The sequence below is a fragment of the Micromys minutus genome, assembly GCF_963924665.1.
Source record: "Micromys minutus genome assembly, chromosome: X".
Classification (NCBI taxonomy): domain Eukaryota; kingdom Metazoa; phylum Chordata; class Mammalia; order Rodentia; family Muridae; genus Micromys; species Micromys minutus.
The window spans coordinates 94879718-94904122 of NC_137970.1; the positions used below are offsets into that span (position 1 = coordinate 94879718).

The window sequence follows — 24405 nt, forward strand, 5'->3', positions numbered from 1 at the left end:
ATAGGAGTCTGTTGGAGTTAAGGTTTTATAATATTTACAACTTTGGCTGCCCACCTATGAAAACGATTTTAAATCCCCTCAAGCTAAATCCCCTCCAATAACGCAATTGCTTGGGTTTGCCACTGGTTAAGTGGGTAAAAAAAATCGAACCTAATTTAGTGTGTTTACTGAGCCCACACAGCCATTCTTAAGCTGCTTGATTAAAATCCTTTAAGTAGTCACAATGAAAGTTAAAAACACTAGTAGAGTCTCACCCTGAGCTCTTACCATTTGCTGGTTTCTGTCTGTCACCTGGAATACCCTCATACCAAGCATTTACCCACCTGGTGTTCTAAAAGTGACTTTCCTGCTGCTGTTACCAGCACAGGCTTGATGACAAAAGGCTGCTGGAGTGGACACCAAAAGAGAGACACTTGATTATTAAGTCAGAAGCTCACCTGCTCCTCAGTCCTAGCCATAATCCTTCACACATGGCTCCAGTTATAGCAGACTTGTATTAAGAACAAATATAAAGGGAGGAATTTAGGGGGCGGGGGGCATGGATTCGATCCAAACACGTTATATGCATTTGATCCAAACATGTTATATGCATATATGAATATTATTGTATTTGAGTGGTTGTGTTTTTTACATTTTCATCATTAGTGGCCTCTTAAATCTTTAATTTTTCTTTAAAGTAACCCTGTTGTTTGCATACCATGACAGTCCCAGGAAACTAAGGAGTCTTGGACATTTGTTAATAATCTGTTTCTCTGTCTTCTCACTGATAATCACGCTGATTATTTCACAGACATTATATACAGGTCACAAGCTCTGAAATCACCTACCATCACAGATATATTTTACTTTTTTATTAAGTTTATTTATTTATTCACTTTACAACCCAGTATTAGCGCTTCCTCTCCTCCCAGTACCCCCTTACATGAGTCGATTCCCCATTCCCCTTAGAAGGGGAAGTTCCCCTCTGGGTGTCAAGTCCCCCACACACCTCCATTACACCTCCAGTCCACTGCCCCCCCCACTCCCTACCCCCGGACCACACGTGAAGTTGCTTCAGAAATAAGCGCATCCACTCCCACTTAGGCCATCCATTTAGGGGTGCAGGATCCACAGACAGGCAGGCAGGCAGGCAACAAGCTCAGGAACAGCCCCTGACCCAGTTGCTTGGGGAAACCACATGAAGAAAAAGCTGCTCCTCTGCTACCTACGTGCAGGCGGCCAAGGTCCAGCCCATGCTCACTCTTTGGTTGGTGATTCAGTCTCTGAGAGTCCCCAAGGGTCCAGGTTACTTGACTCTATTGGTCTTCCTGTAGAGTCCCTGTCTTCTTCCGGTTCCTCAATCTTTCTCCCAACTCCTCCGTAAGACTCACCAAGCTCTATCTACTGTTTGGGGTGCAGCTTTCTGCATCTCTTTCCATTGACTGTTGGATAGAACATTTCAGGGGACAGTTAGGTTCCTCTCTGCAAGCATAACACAGTGCCTAATTAATACTGTCGAAGATTGGTTCTTGCCTATGGGATGGATCTCAGTTTGGGGCGGTCATTGGTTGGCCATTCCCTCAGACTCTGCTCAGTCTTTGTCCCTGCACATCTTGTAGGCAGGTCAAATTTTGGGTCAAAGGCTTAGTGAGTAGGTTGCTGTTCTTATCCTTCCACTGCTAGGAATCAGCTAGAGTCTCCCACTTACACCTCTGGGGCCTCTCCCCATCCCAGGTCCCTGACAAGACCTAGAGATTGCCCCTGCCCCCCCATCTTATCTACCTTCTCTCTCCCCTGCTCCCCCTACACATGATCTTCCCTTGCCTCTCTTCCTTCCCCACCCCCTCTTACACCCAGTTCCTTCGATCAGCCCCCCGATATCTATTTTGTTTCCCCTTCTTCTTATGTAGGAAAGGAAAATAGGAGAGGGCAAGGGTTTCTCCGAGGCTGCCTCTAAGCTGATGCATCACTTCTGTGACTGGTCTCTCAGGAAGGATACAAGAGATAGAAAATGTAAGCTCAAAAGAGATAGAAAATGTAAGCTCCAGTCTCCCACACAACTTCCTGTCCTGGGGGCTCAATCAGCAGCTTTCTTAGCTTCCGTTAGTTGAGCTTTCTTCTAGTTACTTGCAACTATACTTTTGTCTTTTTCAATCTGCAGGTCTTTATTAAGGGCCCTAAGGCTGCATGGTAGACTCTTGTTTTGGAGTCAGGTCACATCATTAAGTCCATATTTAATATCACCCTTCATCCTCCATTAAAAAGTCTACTTTCTTTGAAAAAATAAATTTCCTGAGATCCCAGCACTTGCAAAACTGAGGCAGGAGGATCACCACAAATTTGAGGCCAGTCTGAGTCATGCAGTAAATCCAAGGTTAACCTGGGCTGCATAGTAACATATGCTGTCTCATAAGAGGGGAAAAATGACAGGAAAAGGCTTCCCAGAAAGAAAAACAATTCAGAAAATTAGAAATGTTAGGCTATGGGAAAGAGGAGAGAACCTGGGGGGAGCAGATTAGCCCTGTCGTCTTTTGTGATTCAAAATTACTTTAGACTCAGAATGTCCTCCTTTGGGAATCTGTTATTTAGCTAAATGTTCCTTGGAACTAGACAATAAAACGTCATTCCTTCTCTGTCTAGCCAGCTCTTGTTAGTGTTTAGTGGTGCTTACCATGTGCTGGGTTTTGCAGTTACAGAATTTTGTTTTGTGGGCTTTTTTTTTTTTTTTTTTTTGGTAGGGGTATTTTTGGTTTGGTTTGGTTTGGCTTGGTTTGGTTTGGTTTGGTTTTGCTTTGCGTTGTTTTTCTATTTCAGCCATTAGCTCCTCCTTTCTTTCTTTTTGAGACTGTGATGTCATTACACCATTAACCCCTCCCTTTCCCCCCACCAAACCTTGCCATATATCAAATGGGACTATGGTTTTACATTTAAAGGGGATCAAGTGCCTCAATCTTCCATTCTGTACCAACATGAAAAGGGCTCAGTTCCCTTAAATTCAGTCCAAATAAAGTGACTCTTACAACCAAATACTCACTCCTTTCTACCTTCAAAGACAGAAAAAAATTACCAATTTCTCCTAGAAGGATTAAGGTTTATATGATTAAAAAAGAATATGAAAACTGTTAAATTAAGTAATTAAATACAAATGAGATCAAATGGAGACTGATACTAGAGCATATTTGTGTCCTCTGAGCAGGACGTAGAGACATGTTGGCACTGAGAGGAAGCACTTTTATGTATGAATTCTCTTGGCGTGAAAACACTCTGGCTGATTCAAGCTAGCTTTGCCAAAAACCCCGCTAGCTTCCTGGCCAAGTCCATTCTTATCAGGAGCCTTTGTTCCTATGACCAGGTGTAGCCTCAGCCAAAGGAGAATACAGGTAAAATTTGTCATTGGCTCCCATCGCATCTTCAGTGTGGGACTGAAGACTAAGGAGTTGACTGAAAGATGAAGGGGAATTGAAGCCATAGATGATGTTGTTGAATAAAGAAAAAAGTAAAGAACAGCACCTTGAATGATCTGTTTTATTCTACAAACCTTCAGTGATTACCTCCTAAAAGGCACTTCTGGAAATATAAAATATACCTTAGTGAAGAATGGAAACTAGGAAGCAAAAAACAGGTAAAGGATAATAGTCAAAGAGGTAGGAAGAAAGTCTGACATCTTTAGTGTCAGGAGAGCCAAAGAAAGGAGGATTCCATGCAAAAGCCCAGTGATGTCTCATGAGCAGTTGATGTCTGACAGGAGGTGTTTGAGTCTGGCAGCCAAGTTTACAGTTCAAAAAATAATTTCAACCAATCAGAGGGACTATGGAAGTAGATCTTGAGGTGGAAGTACTGCTTTAATCCAGAGATGATAAAGTTTGAATTTCAAGACCATTGATGGTGATGTGTAGAGGTGCACCACTATAGGTAGAATGTTAGAAGGATCAAAAAGTGGAAAGAGTGGTCTTTAGTAAACAGAACAGCCTATGATTTCAGCTGAATATGTGACATATGGTTTTCCCTTGGAAGACATGAACAAATAGCCACTCACTCCCAGTGACAGTGCCAAGGACAGGTCAAAGCAACAATTCCACCAACATTCATCTTGGCAAAGCAATGGTTTTATTGGGGTTATTTACAGTAGTATGGGTGAGCAGGTATTTACAGATGCATGGATAACTCATCTGCATTGCAGATCAAAGTATTATAGTATGTAGTACACATATGCAAGAGCCAACTGAAAACAGGTCGCTAGATAATCTCAGACTCTCCCTTGAAGTAGTCAGTATAAGTCATGGTCTGTTACAGTATACAGCATTTGAAGAGAGAATGGTTGTTGTATGAACCTCAAGGTTGCTAGGAGAATGAAGTAAAACAATATATAGAAAGTTCTTGACACAGTGCCTCACACAGAGTAAGCAGCCAATAAATGCAAGGAAATCCTTATCATCTATATTTCTCCTTAAACAAGGAGCACTTACTTATACAAAAATTCCAATAAAATAAGGGAGATAGACATAAGATTATAGATATCAAAATAAGAAACCATTCTTAGTAACTTACTATAGATCTGATATACCATACTTACTCCCCTAGTCATATACATTTCTCTGCAGGTACATGTTAAAACCTGTTTCCACACTAAAACCTACTAGAATTAAATGGGAACAACTGTGAAAAACATAAGTGCAGAAATTCCTAATGCCTTATTTCCTTGAGATTTCCATGCCTTTACATAAATTAATTATTCAGTGCACTGTTAACATTTATTTATTAATCTGACATGTATTAATGTTGCACTTCTATTTATCACTGGAAAAGATAGCTTACTTGATAAATTAATATATATTCTACTAGTTGTTTTATCCTTGTATCTCTCTTACAGAAATATTGCACTTTTTCATATACTATGTTCAACAATTGGCAACTATTTAAGGCATATGCATTTTAATATAGAATGTACTACAATAATAGATACAAGAACCAAATACTGGGTCTCTGTCCTCAAATGATCCATATTTTAACAGACAATGCAACACCTTAGACTTAAACTGAATACTTCAAGGGAAAAGTAAGAAAATATAAGAAATGCAGGTTGTTGTACACAGTATACAAAAATTCCAGTAAAATAAGGGAGATAGACATAAAACTATGAATATTAAAATAAGAAAGCAAAAGTTAAATGAGATATGTCATAAGGAAGTACAGGTTGAGGGATGAGATAGCAAAAGGAAATCAGGGAAATATGGACTTATTTCTCCTAAGCCACTGTGCTTCAGAGGACAAAAGGCCAGGACTTCTCTTTATTTAACAAACAAAATAAAGCAACTTAGAACCTACTAAATGACCCTGCTTCTCTAATCTTAGCATTGACAAATCAGATGGTTACAGTGATTGAATATACTGTATTCCCACCAAAGACATTTATTAAGTGAAAATGATAAAGGAAATACTGTCTGTAAAAGTGCTATGTGTCTTTGTTTTTCAGAGAGCTGATATAGCTGTTGCTCCACTCACTATAACATTGGTCCGTGAAGAAGTCATAGATTTTTCAAAGCCATTTATGAGCCTGGGAATCTCCATCATGATAAAGAAGCCTCAGAAATCAAAACCAGGCGTATTTTCATTCCTGGATCCTTTAGCTTATGAAATCTGGATGTGCATTGTCTTCGCTTATATTGGAGTCAGTGTAGTTCTCTTCCTAGTCAGCAGATTTAGCCCTTATGAGTGGCACTTGGAAGACAACAATGAAGAACCTCGTGACCCACAAAGCCCTCCTGATCCTCCCAATGAATTTGGAATATTTAACAGTCTTTGGTTTTCCTTGGGTGCTTTTATGCAGCAAGGATGTGATATTTCTCCAAGGTTTGTTTGTGTGTAATACAGAATACCTGCTTGTATCTTGTGGTCTTTCTGCCCTCATGTCCATCTGGTATTCACCTGCATCAACTTCAGTGTTCTTTCATTTAACATTCCATCCAATGACAAATTGTCATCACGCCATTCTGTGTGCTTATGTCTATGAGGTGAGTGTGTCACTGGCGATGGTTTGAATGCCTGAGTTTGCTACAATGTTCATAGATACCCAAATTCTAGATGAAGTCAACTGCCACGTAATATTCCTATGAAAGTATCCTCATTAATTGAGCTGAAATATCTTCACATTTGCCAAGAGACTGAGTCTGGACAAAATGTAAAAGAAGATAGAGCATTTCTTTAAACCTTCCCACCTTCCCCTATTCGTATTGCCATTCTCATTATGCTCTCAGACTACCTAGAACTACACAAGCATCTACTCAAGTCTCTTAGCTAAAACTAACAAACTTCTCAAAGAAAGCAGCAGAAAATCAATGCAAACCTTAATGGTGTTGACATATTTGAAAGTCATCCGGCCATTTCTTACAAAGTTAGGCATAGGGTTAAAATATGATACAAGAATTTTGTTGTCATTTATACCCATGAAGTAAAACATAGGAATGACCATAGTAACTATAGTTGTAATAGAAAAAATATAGAAACAAAGCAAATGTTCAGCTAGTAAAAGAATCAAGAACGTGGGGCATATCCATTCAGTGGAACGCTATTCACTTAAGAGAACAGATTACTTGTACATCCTAACAGTACAGATGAACCTTGAAAACAGAATGCCAAAGTGAAATAACTCAACCACAAAATGCCCCAGCTCACTCCACTGTATGTATTGAATAATCCGTTACAGAGCACCCCATTTGTCCCCAGTAAACAAATCTATAGAGATAAAGAGGACAATTACTTATGGGCAGAGTTTGAAAGGAGAAAAAACAAAAGATAACAATGGTGGGATTAGAGTCTGGAAAGTTTGCCTTTGCAGAAAAAATACAAGAGTCAAAAACAGCTGTTATTTACATTTTTTATATCTTGCTCATTACAGACTTTTTCTGCTTATTTTTTAATGAAATATGCATCTAAAATGTTGTTTGTTCCAGTGAATGAGATTTTGATACCCACTTATATTTGCATGTGAGGCATATGCCTTACTTGTCTCATCCTTGTCCTAAAACTGCTGAGATTAACTACAAATGGCCAGGAGGGAGCTGATGGTGGTGATATAAAAGCATTCCAAAAAAGGATTGTGGTGATGGCCACAGAATTCTAAATTTACTTGGACCATTGAACAAATATAATTCTCATGTGTATTAACACTGACACTGGTAAGTTGTATGGGATGCAAACTTACCCCAGCAAAGCTATTGAAAATACTGATCATGGCTTGGGATGTAACGTACTTACTTAGTAGTAGAGTGCTTGCCCAGTGTATGCAAAGCTCTGGTTCAATCTCCAGGACCAGAAGAAATGTTAAAAGTGAATGTCCTGGGCCTCACCAACAAAGCAGATAAATTCACCTACTCACAAATTGTAGTGAATTCATACACAATATTGTAACTGAATATACCATATTTATAATCATAAAACAATGAGGGACCAGGGAAATGGCTCAGTGGATAAGAACACTTAGTAAGTGGGAGAAGCTGAGTTCAAGTAGCCAGAACCACATAGAAAGCTATGCAAGACTGTGTCTGCCTGTAACACCAGCATTGTGGGATGGAGACAAGCAAACCATGAGAGCCCACTGCCCAGTCAACACAGGCTATGCTTCAGGCTCAGCAAGAGACTCTCTTAAGTCAAAAACATGCAGAGAGATAAAGGAAGACACCAATGTTGTGCTTTGACCTTTGCTTATCAGCACAGCCATGCACTCCCACACATGTGCCACATATATATACACCATACACACACAACCCACCACCCACATAACAAACATATGCAAATTAAAATTTTTAAACAAATTCTGTAACTTTAAATTTAGCATTAATACTAATACTAACTAGAGTCAATACTGTAAATCTATAGGGATTTTCAGTTAGAAATTAATGAGTTGGGACTGGGAAGATATACTAACCAACATAGCAGTTCCTTTGCAACCACCGGGACTTGATTCAATTCCAAGAACCTACACTAAAGCTAAGCATGGTGGTGCTCACTTCTAAGACCAGTGCCAGGCAGGTAGACATAAGGTAACCCATGGCCCTCATTTGTAAACTATACGTGAATAATAGATCCTGTCTCAAAGCAGAGGGTAGACAGTGTTTCTGTGGATGACACCAAGGTCTTTCTTTCTGTCTTCTCTACACATATTACTACAAATATAAAGATTCAAAAAGGCAATGCCATTTTTCAGCATATCTGTGAGATTCACCATTGATTGCACTAAACATTTACAGTCAAGCTTTGCAGCATAACCGACTGTGTAGACATCTTCAGCAGTTCTTTTAAAATTGTCTGTGTGTACCAAGCCCATTCATCCAAACTACTCCTCCCCTCCCCCTCCCCCTTCCCTCCCCATTCTTTCCCCTTTCCCCTTCCTTCTCCCTCTCATTTCTCTCCCCATTCCATGAATTGCCATCCTCGATCTGCTTGGTTGGGTTCTTCAAATTATTTCATTTCCTATTCCTTTTGTGTTTGGAGTGTACCATTTTGTGATATCATTGAGGAGTTCATTTGATTGCCTAGTTTCTTTTTGGGGGGGTGGTTTGAGAAAATAGTCACTTTGAGAGCCTCTGAATGTGTCTATAAGTAAAAGATTTCTAACATGGCTAGTAATCTGTGCTGAGAAAAAGCTGAAGAGTCATTAAGGCTAGAGATTTTCTTAGTTTCTGTAAGTTAACTGTCGAAACTATGAGGTGCAGATTTTATTATTATGTTTTTCAAGATGTCATCATATAGTTCAATAGTTTCCTAATTTTTCACCATGACACATAGTAAGAAATCATTTTTCCGTCTTGATTTACTATACATAAATGTAAAAAACAAACTTATACCAGACATTATTGTTACAATATTCTGTGCATACCAAGACATTACTATCCTGTTTAATTTCTCTTAAAGCTGGTCATGGCTCCACTCACTAAGAGGCCAATAGAACACTTGTCTGATGTAACAACTATTATTTTTATTGCACATTTGAATGAGAAATCATTACCTCCATGAGCTATATATTTCCCAACCTATGAGTGATCATTCTTCTGATACATTTTTGTGCTCTACAAAAGAAGTTGTATCTTTAAATCTTTTGTTAAAATAGTATGCTTCTTAGTAAATTATTACATGCCTCTAAGAAAGAAACATGTTTCTCTTGAGAGGTCTATTGACTATATATTTGTGATCAACTGTGTATCAGTCCTGCCCACTGTAATAAATTTCTCTATTAGCAGATTTAGAAAGTCCTGACAATAATATAGTTGCACTGTGAGATGTGTAGTTGCCTCCACTGAAAGCATCAGCATTACACTTTGCATAAATGACCCCACTTAGAGTACAAACTTTCCAGAAAGCAAAGAATGTAAGCATACACTACACACTATTTCTTTCAGCAAAATTGAAGTAATTCAATGAATTGTCCTTGAGCTTAAATTTGAAAATAGAATTGACTAATATTACGCCAGAAGGAAATATCAGAGAAAATTCAGTCTAACTGCTGCCATTTCCTGGGGAAAGTACAACCTTCCTTGGTCTCCCACTCTGGACACATGGACACATTATTTACAGTCTCACCTGGATCATACTCTTTAACCATTAAACAGTGTAGGCATCATGCCTAATCTTAAACTGAAGAAAGTGGCACTGGTTAAATAATTTGCATACTCACACTGACAGTGATACCCAAAACTCAAATCTAGCTCCAATGCCAAACTCTTGTTCTTTCTACTATGTGCTGCTGTGATCGTATCCTAAACTACGGTTATTCCTAGAGAGCTGACACAAGGGACCCCAATGTCATTGATAAAGCCAGCAGTTCAATTGCTTCCACAACTACTTCACACCACCAATCTAAAGGAGCATTTCAAGCTATCCCTAAAGAAATGCAGTACTTGTTAAAGCAGGCAGTGAGCATTCATAATACTGCAGAGTATGTGCTCACTCAGAGCATAAGGCTGCAAAATCAGCAATAAGACATTATGAGAAAATCTGCTGGCATCATTCCATTGCCATCAAACGCAGTTATTGATGGTTACCTAGAAGCTTTGAGATTCTACATCGATATTACCTTTGATACTTAAACTGCTGTAATTGTTCCGGGTGAAGTACTTTGTTCTACATGAAGCTGTAGGCTGAGTCACCATCAGAGAAGGTAATCAATGTAGTAATCCAAGGCTAGATTCATACATTAACTGGTGTAATGAAGGTAAAGTCCAGAGAAGGAATAAACACACTCAGGTTAACCCTCTTCATTCTAAACGTATGCTGGGGCCCACCAGGTGGGGGCAGCCAAATGGAGAGACCTGAGTGATTGAGTAGGAGGAGGTGCTCAGCAGTTGTGTGACCTGGGGCAACTTACTAAGCCTAGCTAAACTTTAGTCTCTCTTCAATACAATGCAAAGCACAGTTCCTGGCCTTTGAGCTTAATAAATGTTAGCTATTGTTATTATGAATTTAGATTCTTCTAATCACCCAAGTCTAGTGTATATACCAGTTAATACTGGTTTTGGCTGGGGTTCCTACAACTAAGGAATTCAGCTGAAATGCTAGTCCACAGCAAAAGTGCAAGACTCCTGAGTGACATTCCTTTCTGATGCCACCTAGTACTTTTAAGGATTACAGCTCTTGAAAGCACTTTGAGTACAATATTCCATAATATGTCTCTCACATTGACAAGAGGTTATAGCGTTTTACAATCTAAAATGTGTTTCTTTTGTGAAACTTCGATAGAGCCACTTGTGCCATCTAGAGTCTAAGTTCAGACAAATGCTCCCCCTGCTGACTGTCTGTGAAGCTGCAGGGACAACTAAAGGCTAACCAAGTAGAAGACATGTAGATCAGGAGAATGACCGAAGGGAAAAGTAAGGACCTCACCATTGGGCAAAGATTACTCCAAAGATATTTTTAATTAAGTTCTAAAGCTAGAAAGCCCTTTGAAGAAGTAGACAATGATTCTTTCACATTTATACATGAGTTCTACACACATAGATCCTCCTTTAAAAGGACAGGTAGGTGTAGAATAACAGAAGGTGTATGGTGTGGGCTACATTTTAAGTGATATCTTTCCTCTCATGATATAGACCACTCTCTTTCATCCTCCCACCTATTCACATCACTATAGTAGTGAGGCGGTGATATATAGTAACTTAAACACAGGATTTTTATGACAACTATACCACACCTTCAGCTGAAAACTGTCGTTTTCATTCTTTGGGGCCTGATTACTTATTTCCATCAGAGAAGACTATAAGAAACAAAGATCGATTCTGTACATTTTTTTAAAAAGACTTGATCATAGTCCCAACATTGAATGGAGGATGGAAATGATGGCTGTCAGAAACAGAAGGGAGGGATGATAAAGAATCTGGATGAAGGCAAAGGCTTCGGCTTTCCCTTAGCTTCACCATCTCATAAAACTAAAATACTGCAGATTACAACATTTACTAATAGGATGAAGGTTATGGTCTATAACTCACTTTTATTGTCATTTCTGATATCACAAAGTACACTTTGTTATTAATGTAGGAGCTCTGGTTTCTTATTATTACAGTTAAGAACATTGTCTGCTGTTTGATGTATGTATTTGGCAACATTTTTTCTATGTGTGTTTTTTTTTTGTTTTGTTAACCATTTATCTTCATAGCTCGTACCCTTTTATGAAATGCATGATATGCACACTATTATGTGTTTTTTAAAAAACATAAGTGTGCAGCATTTTGCAGCCATTTAACTATACTAACCTTGAAATCTGTCTTGTGCAACAAAACTACTTGAAGTGAATGTTAAGCATTTTGCAGCTATATTAATGGGAAGAAAGGTACTGGGAAAGGACGGGTCTTTCTAATTCAACTCTAAAGTCGTGTCTTGTTCTAATAGACCCTTTATAAAATGTGACGGGTTGACCCATCAGTCACTTTTTATATAGTCTCCATGTGAAATGTGGCCTTAAGTGGCTGTAGTTTCACTAATGAGAAAAGGGAGAAACTGCAAAAATGCTTGTGGAGCTTCTTCCATGTGGGCTCCACTATATTTTTCTTTAGTAAAAGGATTTACGCATGCATGCCAGGAAAAAAATGAAAGAGGTTGATAGAAATTCCATTAAATCCTTTGTCAAAACTACTACTGTCTTGAGGAAACGATATCAAAAGCAATCTTCTGCATTCTCTACTGATAGCAGCAAACTGTTTAAGTTTGTAAAGCTGTTATGTCAAATTTGTCATTGCCTATTCATACCAACATTCCTTGCAACTTGATGGATTAGTTCCAGGACCCCTGTCAGATACCAAACCCTGCAGATGCTCAAGTCGGTTATATAAAATGGCACAGCGTTTTTGCATATAATATATAGTTGTATCCTCCTGGGTACATGAAATAATCTCTAGATGGCTCATAACACCTAAAACAATGGAAATGCTAAGAAAATAGTTGTTGCACTACTATTTGGGAAATTGTAAAGGGGGAACGTCTGTTTGTATTTACTGAAGACAGTATGTTCCCAAATATTTTCAATGTGCAGCAGGTCCAATGTGTACATGTGGGATATGAGGACGCAGAGGGCTGACTGTACGCCATAAAATTAACCACGTAACTGCCAAAGTCAATAACCAGGAGACAAGAGGCCACAAAAAATGACCATTTTGCACTTAGGTTTATTTTCAGTCATGTCAACAACCAATCTCAGCTGAGTCATTCCGATCAACCACATGATGATATGAGTCAGTATTAAGGTGGCCACAATAACTAGATTATGATATGCAGGCCTGATTTAAAATCAGACAGACATAGCCACAGTCCATTAGCCTCAATAAAATGGCACAATGTAATTTCCATAAATTATTGTATTTTCCTCCACATTTCAAGCAGGCAATGCATAAACTGCCATTAGTATTCACAGCATAATATACCTCTTCCCATATCAAACTCCAATTCTGGAATTACTCCAAACTCAAGCTTCTTTCTGGTCTCAGTAAAACCCATCACTCCACATCAGGGGGACTTTTAAAGGTAAAGTGCAAATAAATAACAAATAGCGATGCACAAACATGTTCAGTGTTACCACAACTATATTTCTCGATGCTGGTTTACAAATCTATAATTGTCACACCACTCTAGATTTTCTTATCCAAAACCTATTTTCATACTACAAAATATTTGGGTATTTCTCTTCTAAGATGTTTTTACCTATTTATTTCATTCATTTTTTAGTTTCATTGATGGGTTAGAGAGAGAGAGAGAGAGAGAGGAGAGAGAGAAAGAGAGAGAGAGAGAGAGAGAGAGAGAGAGAGAGAGAGAGAGAGAGAAGGAGGGAGGGAGGGAGGGAGGGAGGGAGGGAGGGAGGGAGGGAGAAAGAGAGAGGGAGGGAGGGAGGGGAGCTCTTATGAGGATATCAGAGCATAACTCTTTTTGGGAGTCAATTCAATCCTTTCATATGTAGGTCATGGGAATAAATTCCCACAGACAATTTATTTTCTGCTTCTCCTCTGTGTCCCTGTTTCTTTATCTATAAAACGCTTTGGCTTGCTTATCTATAATACAGTCCTGAGCAATAGAGATGGGAGATGTAAATGTTGCTACCTGTCAAGCAATTAGAACAGCTTACCACAAAGGAAGTGTTAAATTAGTGACAGTTTCTGTGTTATCAATTTTACTATTCTACTGCTATGGATGCCATTTTGAAGCATTAATATTCTGGGCAATAAAGTTATTTTCAGAGTCAGATAGATTATGGCATGTTCAAAAATTGAATATATAAAGCATAAAAAATTATGAAATGTCTAAATTTTTAATCCAAGTATGTTGCATATTTGTAGCATTGGGAAGGGCAACACATTCTTTTCTGGCTCATACTCATATGTTTATCTCTTCTGATTAAAAGAGAAAATTTTCAAGATGCAATTGTAAGGATGTGACTATTAGCTAGAAAATATCTATTGCAAGGCAGATTTTTTGCATCTAAAAAGTGAAAGTGAATATATTTGACTGTGTTTCATGTATCCAGAGCCCAACCAAAAGTGCTGACTTAAAGATAACCAAGTATAATTAATCAGTAAATAGTACTTTTATTTATCAAAATACTTGACAATTCTCAGATTACATCCCCATAAACATCTGAATTTTCCACATGCTAAAAAAAGGGAGATTTATCATGGAACAAAGAAATTTGAATTTGCTTCAAAATGACAAAAATCATAGTACATGCAGAGAAGACCTTGATTTGTCAGTTCTTGGCCCAGAACTGCCCTCTTCCCACAGAGCCTAAAGATGTGCCAAGCCCCTACACTTCTTTGCTTTCTAGTAGAGTGGGAGCTCTTTCTGTGAGATTTTTTGGGCATGGAAAAACATAACCTAGCCAGAATGAAGCTTTTCTCCACAGCAGAACTATACAAAGGATGATGAGGCAATATTGTATAAAACCTACAGAACAGATTTTAATTTCTATAGACCACACTGACTTCCATCAATACTGCAAAGGAAGCGAATACTAATCTTAATCACAAGCCATTACTGAGTACCCATTGCCTTCTGAGTTCCCACAGTTCCTGTCCATGAGGAGCACTTGTGATGAAGGGACATAACTTACAATCTGATTATATGCTAAAACTTTTATAAAACACTGTGGCTTAGGCCCAACTCCCATATTCTGATTTAACTTGTCTAGGGGAGACTCTAGGCAAGGATTTTGTCTTGTTTGGCTGTTTTTTATTTTTTGTGGATTTGGTTTTGTTGTTGTGTTGTGCTGTGTTGTTGATGGGAAAAGTTGAGAGTAGTCTGTTCATTTCTCAATTTGGTATATTCATCACTTGCAACAGAATCACCTATGATGCCTATAAATCACATACTCTTGGGAATGTAAAAATCCTGAATCTACATTTTAGCAAGACCCCTCCCAACGCCAACAAACAGTAATATTGACTTTTTTTATTTACAATTTATCCATCTGTGGATACATTCCCTAACAATTGGATTAAAAGGTTGAAGAAAAAAATAATTCTTATTGTTAAAACATACCCACCACTTTCCTACTGATTGAATACTGTTAGACCAATTTGTGATGATTTGAACAAGGCTTCTGAAAACCACATAGAATAAAGTTTTAATAGTAAAAAATGTATGGCAGAAACCCAGTAGCGGTGCATGCCTTTAATCTCAGTACTAATGAGTCAGAGGCAGGCAGATCTCTGGGGCTAGTCTGATCTATAGAATAAGTTCCAGTATAGCCAGGGCTATTACACAGAAAATTCCTGTCTTGAAAAACAAAAAAAGGAACATCTATGGAAGGTTAGAATGGGTTGTTTTTGTCTTAGAATCTGAGAAGAAAAGAGGAGAAACAACAGTGCTTTAGTACCTCCCAAAAACTGTGTGATGAAGGGAGTTCCTTCACTTAGGCCTGCTCCCAGTGGCTAAGATTGTTGAATTTTTTTTTTTTGACCTCTTGATCCTCACTAACCATTTACATGAAAATGAGAAGAAGCCTTTCCTTTTGGTACTATGTCTCATGGTGACCAACTATACAAAAGAGCCATGTCTGCATTAATTTATGGACCTCAAGCTAACAGTGCAAATTTGCCACTATCTTCCCATTTCCCTTTAAATATAAAAAGGTTTTGGATCCTGTATTTTACATGACATGAATTTATGTCGCTTGTTCCCTAAAAGTCCAGATATCTAGGTGTCCCTCACCCACTCAGCTTTAATTTAATTGATCGTGGGGAGACCACAGTGCTTAATCTTCTGTATGTGTACCCAGAAAGGTCACAGAAAGTAAATGTACCATGTGAAATTAAAAATGAGATTTTTAAAAGAAAGAATTTTTATATGATTAAAAAAGTTTGATTCTAAATTTGTGCTAGTTTTGAATCGCAGAGACAAAATACCAAATTCAAAGAGGAAAGGTTTATTTTGGCTCATGATCTCGGGATTTTTAGCCCATAAGTACTTGGCCCCTTGCTTTGAGCATCTGCTGAGGCAACACATTATGACAGGAACATGCGGCTGGTGAGACCTGTTCAAGTCCTGGTGGCCAAGAATCAAGAGAAAGGAGAAGGATTGGGTCCCATTATTCCGTTCAGGGGCACTAGCTCCTGTGACCTAACTCTCAAGCTAAGCCCCACCTCTTAAAAGATCCCATAGCATGGCAGACAGACTAGCGGCCCAGCTTTTAGCATATGACTATTTGGGGAGACCTTTGAGATCTAAACTAGAGAAAACCTGAAGAGGCCTAGAGTCATTACATGTGTCATCATCATATGCCATCATGACATCGTGTTAACAATACATGACTTCTGGCTGATGTTTTGATTCCATTGTATCGTCAACTTCCCCCCTTCATCACCTATAATAAAAGAATGTTTTTAAGACTTTCCCAACTATGGTGACTTTTTATAACTGAGATCTGGGCCCTCTGGGTCTGGGCATATTTTGTTTTGCTTTGTAGATCACTTTCTGGGCGCATTGTTGGAGGGGTTTGGTGGTTCTTCACCCTGATCATAATCTCTTCCTACACTGCAAACCTTGCTGCTTTCCTGACTGTGGAGAGGATGGTGTCCCCCATAGAGAGCGCTGAAGACTTAGCCAAGCAGACTGAAATCGCATATGGGACCCTGGACTCTGGTTCAACAAAAGAATTTTTCAGAGTAAGTACTTTGCTGTTAATTCAGCCTGCTGGTTTTTATTTCAGTTTCACAAAGACAAATTTGTAGCACTTTTAAGTGAAGCTTGTCGAAAAGTGGACATTTTATCAAAGGACAATGGCTTAAATACTGTTCTGCTTAGTTGTAATCGGATCCATTGTCCATTAGACTCGCGGGAGACATAACAGGTGGCATGTTGAGAGCACTGAATTTGAACACCTAGATTTTAATCTCAACCCTGCTCTAAAGTGAGTATTTGTTCTTGGTCAAGTCACTTAACTTCTTAGGCTTTTGTCCTCTTACTTGAATAATTAGGGGATTGAACTAAATAATACCTCTTCTTTCAAACTTTTATAAAAGCAATGATTTTTCTTTTGTCTCGGTGGTTCATACACGTTAGATAATTAACTGTAAGACTGACAGGTAATGAACTAGAAAAAAAATCACATATTCTATTTTAGACTTGGCTTTCTACTGAAATGTATTGTAGTTGTTTCAAGTATATACATGATGATAATGTGTTGTTTTCAAGGTACTTTATAATTGTTTTCATTTCATGAATAGATTTGGTCTGAAGACCAATTCTTATTGAGGAAAGAGGAAGTTATTCACTACCAAAACTTAGTAAAGCTAAGTAAAGTATACTATCATTGTTAAAACCTCAAAATTTTGGTTGCACCAGCAAGGAAAAAACTATCAAAAAATAAAATAAAAATAAAAACGGGAGTTTGATTTAAACTACAAAATGAGTCCATGTCATATGCTGCCACTGCCCTCTACTAAAGACACTATAAGTGGTTGACACAATGATGCAAAAGTCACTTTAGTGTATATAGGAAAAATTTTGTCCAACCAATAAACATGTTCTTAGGTGGCACGTGTAATTACTGACTATCTCAAAGGTCCAGAGTGAACAGATGTTTCTAAGCTGACTTGTTTTAATAAATCAGTGAGCAATATATTTCTATGAGTTTTGTCATGAGATTTTTATGGAAAGCTAGAAGAGTGTATTTCTTAACTTTATAGCAGTTAACTACAACCTGTTTTTACTCCCTAAAGGATGGGAGATTAGTTCCGGGACCTTTCAAGTGTTCTCTATGCCTCTGGATAGCCATACCTCACTTTTACCGCCTGTTTACAGAACAGATCATTATGTTGAGGATAAAAACATCAGAATTATGTTAAGGTGGTATATCCTCCTTCTATGGAAGTCCCAGAAACTTATTTAGGAACGCTACCTTGCCCCCTGAAATCACTCACATGTGTCAGAGCTGGAAGCCAGGGATTTCCATCTGTCATGTACTGAACATATAATCGGCTCCATTGAAATCTGATTTAGTAACAACCTTCAACAGAGCTTATGTTCGCCATCCTAATAGGTATCTAATCACAATATGAATTAATTGACCACTTAGGACACCAAAAAACAAAAGCAAAATAAACAAGCAGACCCTCTGATAAGAGGTATTTGTTTTACAAGAAAGCATTTTTGCTTTGACAATGATGTGAGATTAAGGAGGTATATGTTAAATGGTAATCAATACATGACATCAATTCCCATTAAGCTTTCAAAGTCCATCCATCTATACTGTAGGCAAAAGGGGCATTTCTGAAAAGATTCATTAGCAGACAGGCTTGAAAACATGGCCATATAATCACTGTGCCCAGACTTCATCCCCCATGTACTTTGTGCCTGATCTACTGATCCAAAGGATGATGGTTTTGTTAAAGAGAATCATATTGAAGCTGATTTGAATCATCATTCGGTTCTGAACAAAGTTGCACTCTCATTCTAGTTGGTTGATGGATTCTAATGTTTGCAAATTCCCTAGTAACCTTTGAAGCCAATGAGAATTTCCTATAGAAATAGAGCTGTTTTGAAAATCTGCTTAGAAACAGGCAGATGTAAGGAAGTGCAAATCATTTCTGATCCTCTAAATGACACTTTTTCTTTTTCCCCAATTAGTCACTAGTGACAGCACTAAGACTGTAGGATGGTCCAGAAATGCACATAAAGGTGGCTAATCTATGAGTGAAACCAAACAGTGTAGAAATGCTGAACTTTTAAGACTTCTTATACTGAAAATTTTCTATGAATATAACAAAGAGAATGTTAGTTATTCATACAATGCATGTGCCCAGTCTACAGATCTACAAACCACTTTTCTCTACCCCACCCCTCAGTTAACTCACTTACAAAAAGAAGAAGGCCATAGTTATATACCTGCATCTTCAGCCCCTAGTAACTTCAAAGCATCAAAGAAATATAATACTATCCCAAACGATTTTTTAAAAACCGAGTACTCTGACAGTATGCCATCCAGATTATAGACAATGAAAGAAGACCACATGAAGCACTAACAAACTTAATATGAGCTAGTGTTTCCCATTTTACTCAGTACAAAAACCACAGAGATCACCTAGTTATAACATAAAACAGCCTAGGGCCAGCCCTCTAGATCTTCCCATATGAGAAAGAAATGAATTAAATTAAATTCTCTTCTAATTGCCCTGTAGGTATTTTTTAACTCATCCTAGGCAAGACTGTCACTAAAAGGATGATAGTTTCAAGTGATCCCTTTGTTCCATTTTCTAAGTTTTCCCTAGCTGTCATTTTACATTCTCATAAAGTCTATGAAACACTGGGACCTGTCCCACCAGGAAAGGCAGAAACTGAGCAACCTGCATGCAGGTGTAGGAGACATCTGGAATATTCCCATCAGCCCTCTGGACTTGAAAACTGACTTCCTTAGACAGCAGCTCCCAACCAAAGTTGGAGGCACACATGCTAAAAACCAAGCTGACAGCTTTATTGTCACAGGCCAGAGAAATGCCACTATGATGTGCAAAGCTGCACCAAAACCAATCATTCTCCACTCCTTTTAGAAATTTAATCTGATACACATTTGTGTTTAAAAGTAGTACTGCACAGAAGAAGCAATTCTAAAAGCTCTGCCTTCAGACCTCCTCAAAATACCTTTTCAAATATTTGGCAAGACTGCTACTAATACCAATTCAGGGCTAAAAGGGGGGATTTTTAAATGTAATGTTTAAGAAAGTGAGAAGTCAGCAAACTGTTTGTTGTGCAAACATGAGGAGCTGAGTTCAATTTCTAGCATGCACATAAAAAACCAAATGTGGTAGTGTGCACTGGGAAGTCCAGTATGGGGTAGGTAGAGACAGACAGAGGGAACCAGAAGCTCCTATCCAGCCAAGGTAGTCAATCAGTGATCCAGGTTCAATAAATGTCTCAAAAGTTAGGTGTAGAGCGATTGAAAAGACACACAGTACCAACTTCTAGCCTCCACAAATCCATAAGCTTATAAATAAATACAGCACACACATAGACACACACACACACACACACACACATACACATAAATATAAAAGGAAAGGACTACAATGAGTGGGGCCTTGCCTTTGCTCCCTAGGATAAACAAAATAACTGACCATTATTATTAGGAAACCATAGAGGGAACCTTCTTTGTTTTGACTAGAACACATTGTAAGCCCAACAAAACAATTACTTATAAATAAGGTTTTTGTCTTAAAGCAACACCTATTTACTGTTTTGTTGTTTAAACACTTTTTGATGCAATAAATGAAAAGTAAAAACCTTTCCAAACCGGGGCAGGAAGTAGTCTGCTAATAATGCTTAAAGTTGGCTTCCACATTCAGAGACAGACTACAACTCTCTCTCTCTCTCTCTCTCTCTCTCTCTCTCTCTCTCTCTCTCTCTCTCTCTCTCTCTCTCTCTCTCACTTGGACCCCACATTTCTACAGTATCTGCTAGTTATCTACAACATGATTTTTAAGTACATGATTTAAAAAAATTCTGTCTTTAGTACACCTGTGCCAAGTATGTTGACATTTTGAGATGACTGGGAAAATGTACCATTAATCTCCTTGACTCATTTTACATTTCCTAATATTAAGTAGCACATCAAATATAAAAATCTTTTTGTTAAATTTTTGTCACTTAATACTGTGATGCAATTGAAGTTGTGACACACGATGTGTCTGGGTGGATTCAACCAGATGTCATTAGCTTTAAAACACAAGTTGGAATTGGTGGTATATACCTGACATGCCAGCACCCAGGAAGCTAGAGCAAGAGGATGGATTACTGGTTTAAGAACATCCTAAGCAACACAGCAAGCTCAAGTCCAACCTGAGCTACATAGACACTGCTTCAAAAATGTTGCTGATGCTTGAGAATACAGCCAAGCCAGACACAAGGGAACACATAACAAAAAAAAAAAAAGAATTTCTGCCTTATACTACATTAGATAGCAAAGGCCATAAGTAGACATTCTAGGTCAAGACTGGAAATGGAGTGACAGCCATAAGGTGAGGATGCTAAGGTCCCCAAAAAGAGACAAATAACACTGAGATGGCTGTTGGCTTTCCGCATACCTTAATATCCACAGATTCACTCAGAGAGCATTCTTTGCAGGCAAGAAGTAGGCTGTGTAGAGAGAACAACCTCCAAAGAAATGGGGATTGACTTAATAACTCAGTTTCACAACTCAAAGCATGTCTAATATCTATCTTCAAGAGACAGAGGAAACTATGTCATAGAAGACAAGCTAATAATAATGATATAGATTGCATTGCTCGTTCATCATTGTTTTTAGTCATTCTCTCTTTGAGATGTTCTTTGACCCAGGCTCCATCTCTGCAGACAAAATTGAAATCTTTTTGTTACATCACCTGAAAATATCCAAGTTTCTCTCTCACTGTTGAAGGTTATTTGGGGGATAAACTGACTTACATATAGATATCTGGCATAATTATCTGAGTAGGTGATTATTCCCCCCTCCCCCCTGGGAAGCTGATTGCTACTTATTTTTCCAGCTCTACGGCACAAAACAACACATGCAATACACTTATGGTAACTAGAAGCAGGACTACTGGTTCTCGATAGAAAGCCTTTTATCCCCGACTTTATCTGTCAGCTTCCAAGATACCGTTGTGTATTACCATGTTCCATCCACACAACATTCTTACAATGGAATCCTAACAGGAGTTATTTTGTTTATAATATAGAAGAGAAAACTGAGGCACGATGGCATTGTCACTTTCTGAATGACACTCAGCTAAGGAACAACAGCTGGAACTCGAACCTGCTACTCCAAGTACTCATTAAAGTCTGATTTATTTTCATGAATCAGCCTTTACTGAACACCTGTTCAGCATCTGTCTCATCTCCTTGTTGGATTTTCTCACTGCCTTTGGTAGAGCTATCTTAGCCCAGTGCAGTGGCACATGCCTACAATCCCAGCACTTGGGGGTGGGGGACATGGGATAGAAAGTCACAAATTTGAGATCAGACTGGGCTATATACAGGATCCTACTCCAAAAATAAAACTGAAAAGGGAAAAGCTATACTCAAGGAAGACTTTTTCCATGCTCTGGCCACTTCAAATGGAACCAAATTGGGGGGGGGGGGTAAAGAAAGGGAAGACATTTATAAAATGTGAAGGGATGCTGTAAGCACAATAAATTTTTACCAGTACATGATTTGTTATATTCTCCAACATGTTAAGACCTACATCTTGCATGGTGGATAAAACATGAAAGACCAACAGGATGAAACTGTTTTTTAGTTCTATATTAACCAATCACTTCCCTGTGTTTCCTTAAAAGGGAACATAGCTCCTTAGCATTCAAATGTGCCACTGGTCACTGCTCTACATTCATCATGAGATAGGTAAGGAAATTAGATCAACAAAAGGGGATTTAAAAGTATGAAGGATTCTATAAATCCCACAGCATAGTAAGAGAAGTCCCCAGGCATAGGGCAAGTAAAATAAAGTCGCTCCAGAAAAGTCTCTGTAGAGATCTGAGGGGGTATTTCTCAAATATTGTAAGAAACTTTCCACAGCTTTCTCAGTGGAAAAAAAATTTTTTTCCTAGCCTTCTGAGATTGGGAGATGTTCATTTGTATCTCTCCCCCATCCCCCTGGTCTCACTTTTCGAATTATAAATTAGTACTGAATTCATCTGCTAGGCAGTCCACCATTAGCCATTCCTTTGTGGCCCACAGATTCAACAACTTCAATGTGCATGATTTAGAGCTGCCCTTGAAGACCACCTAGAAACGTCGGGTGCTTTCAAGGTGGTATGCAGGCCATCTGCCCAAAGTACCCAACCATATGGATGTTATTAGCCTATCTCTGCTCGCCCTCCCAGGTAACCTACTTGCTTATGAGAGCATTTCACAGCCCAGAAAGCCTAAGGGGGTTAGATCTCAGTTCTCCTTGAAGCTGCCAACTCTCTCTGACAACATCAGGGTAATTAACATCACACAGGACTCTCAGATCTTTGCAAGAACTCTGAAAGGCTCTTCCCTAGAAACTCCTCTCAGGAGCTCAAGTTCTGTTTTTCATCTGACAAAGTCAAATCATCTGATAGCCTTCCAGTTAAACGAAGGAGGACCCATCTGTTCAATTAGGCTTTCCTTAGGATCACCTGGAAAACGTACACAGATTAATTATTTTTAATTATTCCTTGTCGCCATGTGGGGCCCTGAATACTTGACTGTAAGGATCAACATTTCAGTATACTCAATCTATAATAACAATGAATTCAAATTCTTAGTTGCTTTTCACATTTAAAAGAGAAAAGACAAATCCCAAACAAAACTTGTAACTGAGTTTTGTGTTTTCCTCAAAGCAAGCTACTATGTGACCTTCTCTGGTCATATCCATTTCACTGGTTCCTAGCTTCTGTTTTTCCCAGAATAAACATTCACCAAGTATCTACCAGAGAAGTGAAGGCACCAGGAAACATATATAGGATAATTTTAAGGACAGCTAGGGGCTCTAAGGTACACTAGAGAATAACTTGTGATTAGATATGACTATTTTAAGTGAAAGCTTCAGGGTGAAAGGGGAAGTCTCAGAAACAGTCTCTCAAGGGAGTTAACATTTAATTCAAGAAGAGAAAGTCATGTGAAAATCTGACAGATGCGGATTTTAAACAGAAAAAAAAAATAGAAACAATCCCAGAATGCTTTAGGGAACAGGAAGACAATAAATTTTAGTCGCGAATTTACAGAACCTGCTGATGGATTGTATGATAATTGTGAATGAAGAGAGCTAGCCGAAGATGGTTATTTACTTATATTTCTTTCCAATGGCCACCCATGAAATTTTAAAAGCTATATTTTTAAATGATTCAAACAATTATTAAATTATAGTAATAAAGGGCAAAAGGCACACTAGGATGGAAGTATTAAAGAAAGTTACATGCTTAGAGAGAAAGTTGTCTCTGCTGCAACCTTTGTTTTCATATTACAAGTAATTTAGTGTGTTGGTTGATCTATAATAAGTCTGTACTTTTTAAGAGATATGGAGTTATAATCATACACATGTATGCAATGTATACAGATTGAGTCAGAGTAAATAGACTTTCCAGTGCCCTCAAATATCATCACTTCTGTGTGTCAGAAAACTGGAAATTCTTCTCATCTAATTATTTTGAAACATATAAATAAAACATCAAAAACACTTCCCCTACTCCATGTACAGTGTATTTTGATACCCATTACCCACCCTCTTGCATGAAATAGCTTATGTATATGTACATAAAAGAGGGAGTTTAGAAGTGATTTCAAAAAGTTATCTGTAAAAGAAATCACCGCATTGAAGCAATTATAGTAGGAATCAATATATAGATTTCTAAGGGTAAAGTGAAAATCATTGTTCAAGTCAAAACTCTTCTAAATTCTATCTTAGTTCTAAAAGTTTTCATTTATATTTAATATGTGAAAATGAAGTTCATTAAAATG

At 38.2% G+C, this 24405-nt stretch overlaps 1 protein-coding gene across 1 annotated transcript in view; it reads left to right on the forward strand.

Moving 5' to 3' along the window:
- Positions 1–24405, forward strand: part of GRIA3 (glutamate ionotropic receptor AMPA type subunit 3) — a 257663-nt gene that overhangs the window by 191256 nt on the left and 42002 nt on the right. Inside the window, exons 11-12 of the mRNA XM_080910407.1 lie at positions 5453–5829; positions 16415–16613. Coding sequence (XP_080766533.1) covers positions 5453–5829; positions 16415–16613 — 576 coding nt within the window. The remainder of the gene's footprint in view (positions 1–5452; positions 5830–16414; positions 16614–24405) is intronic.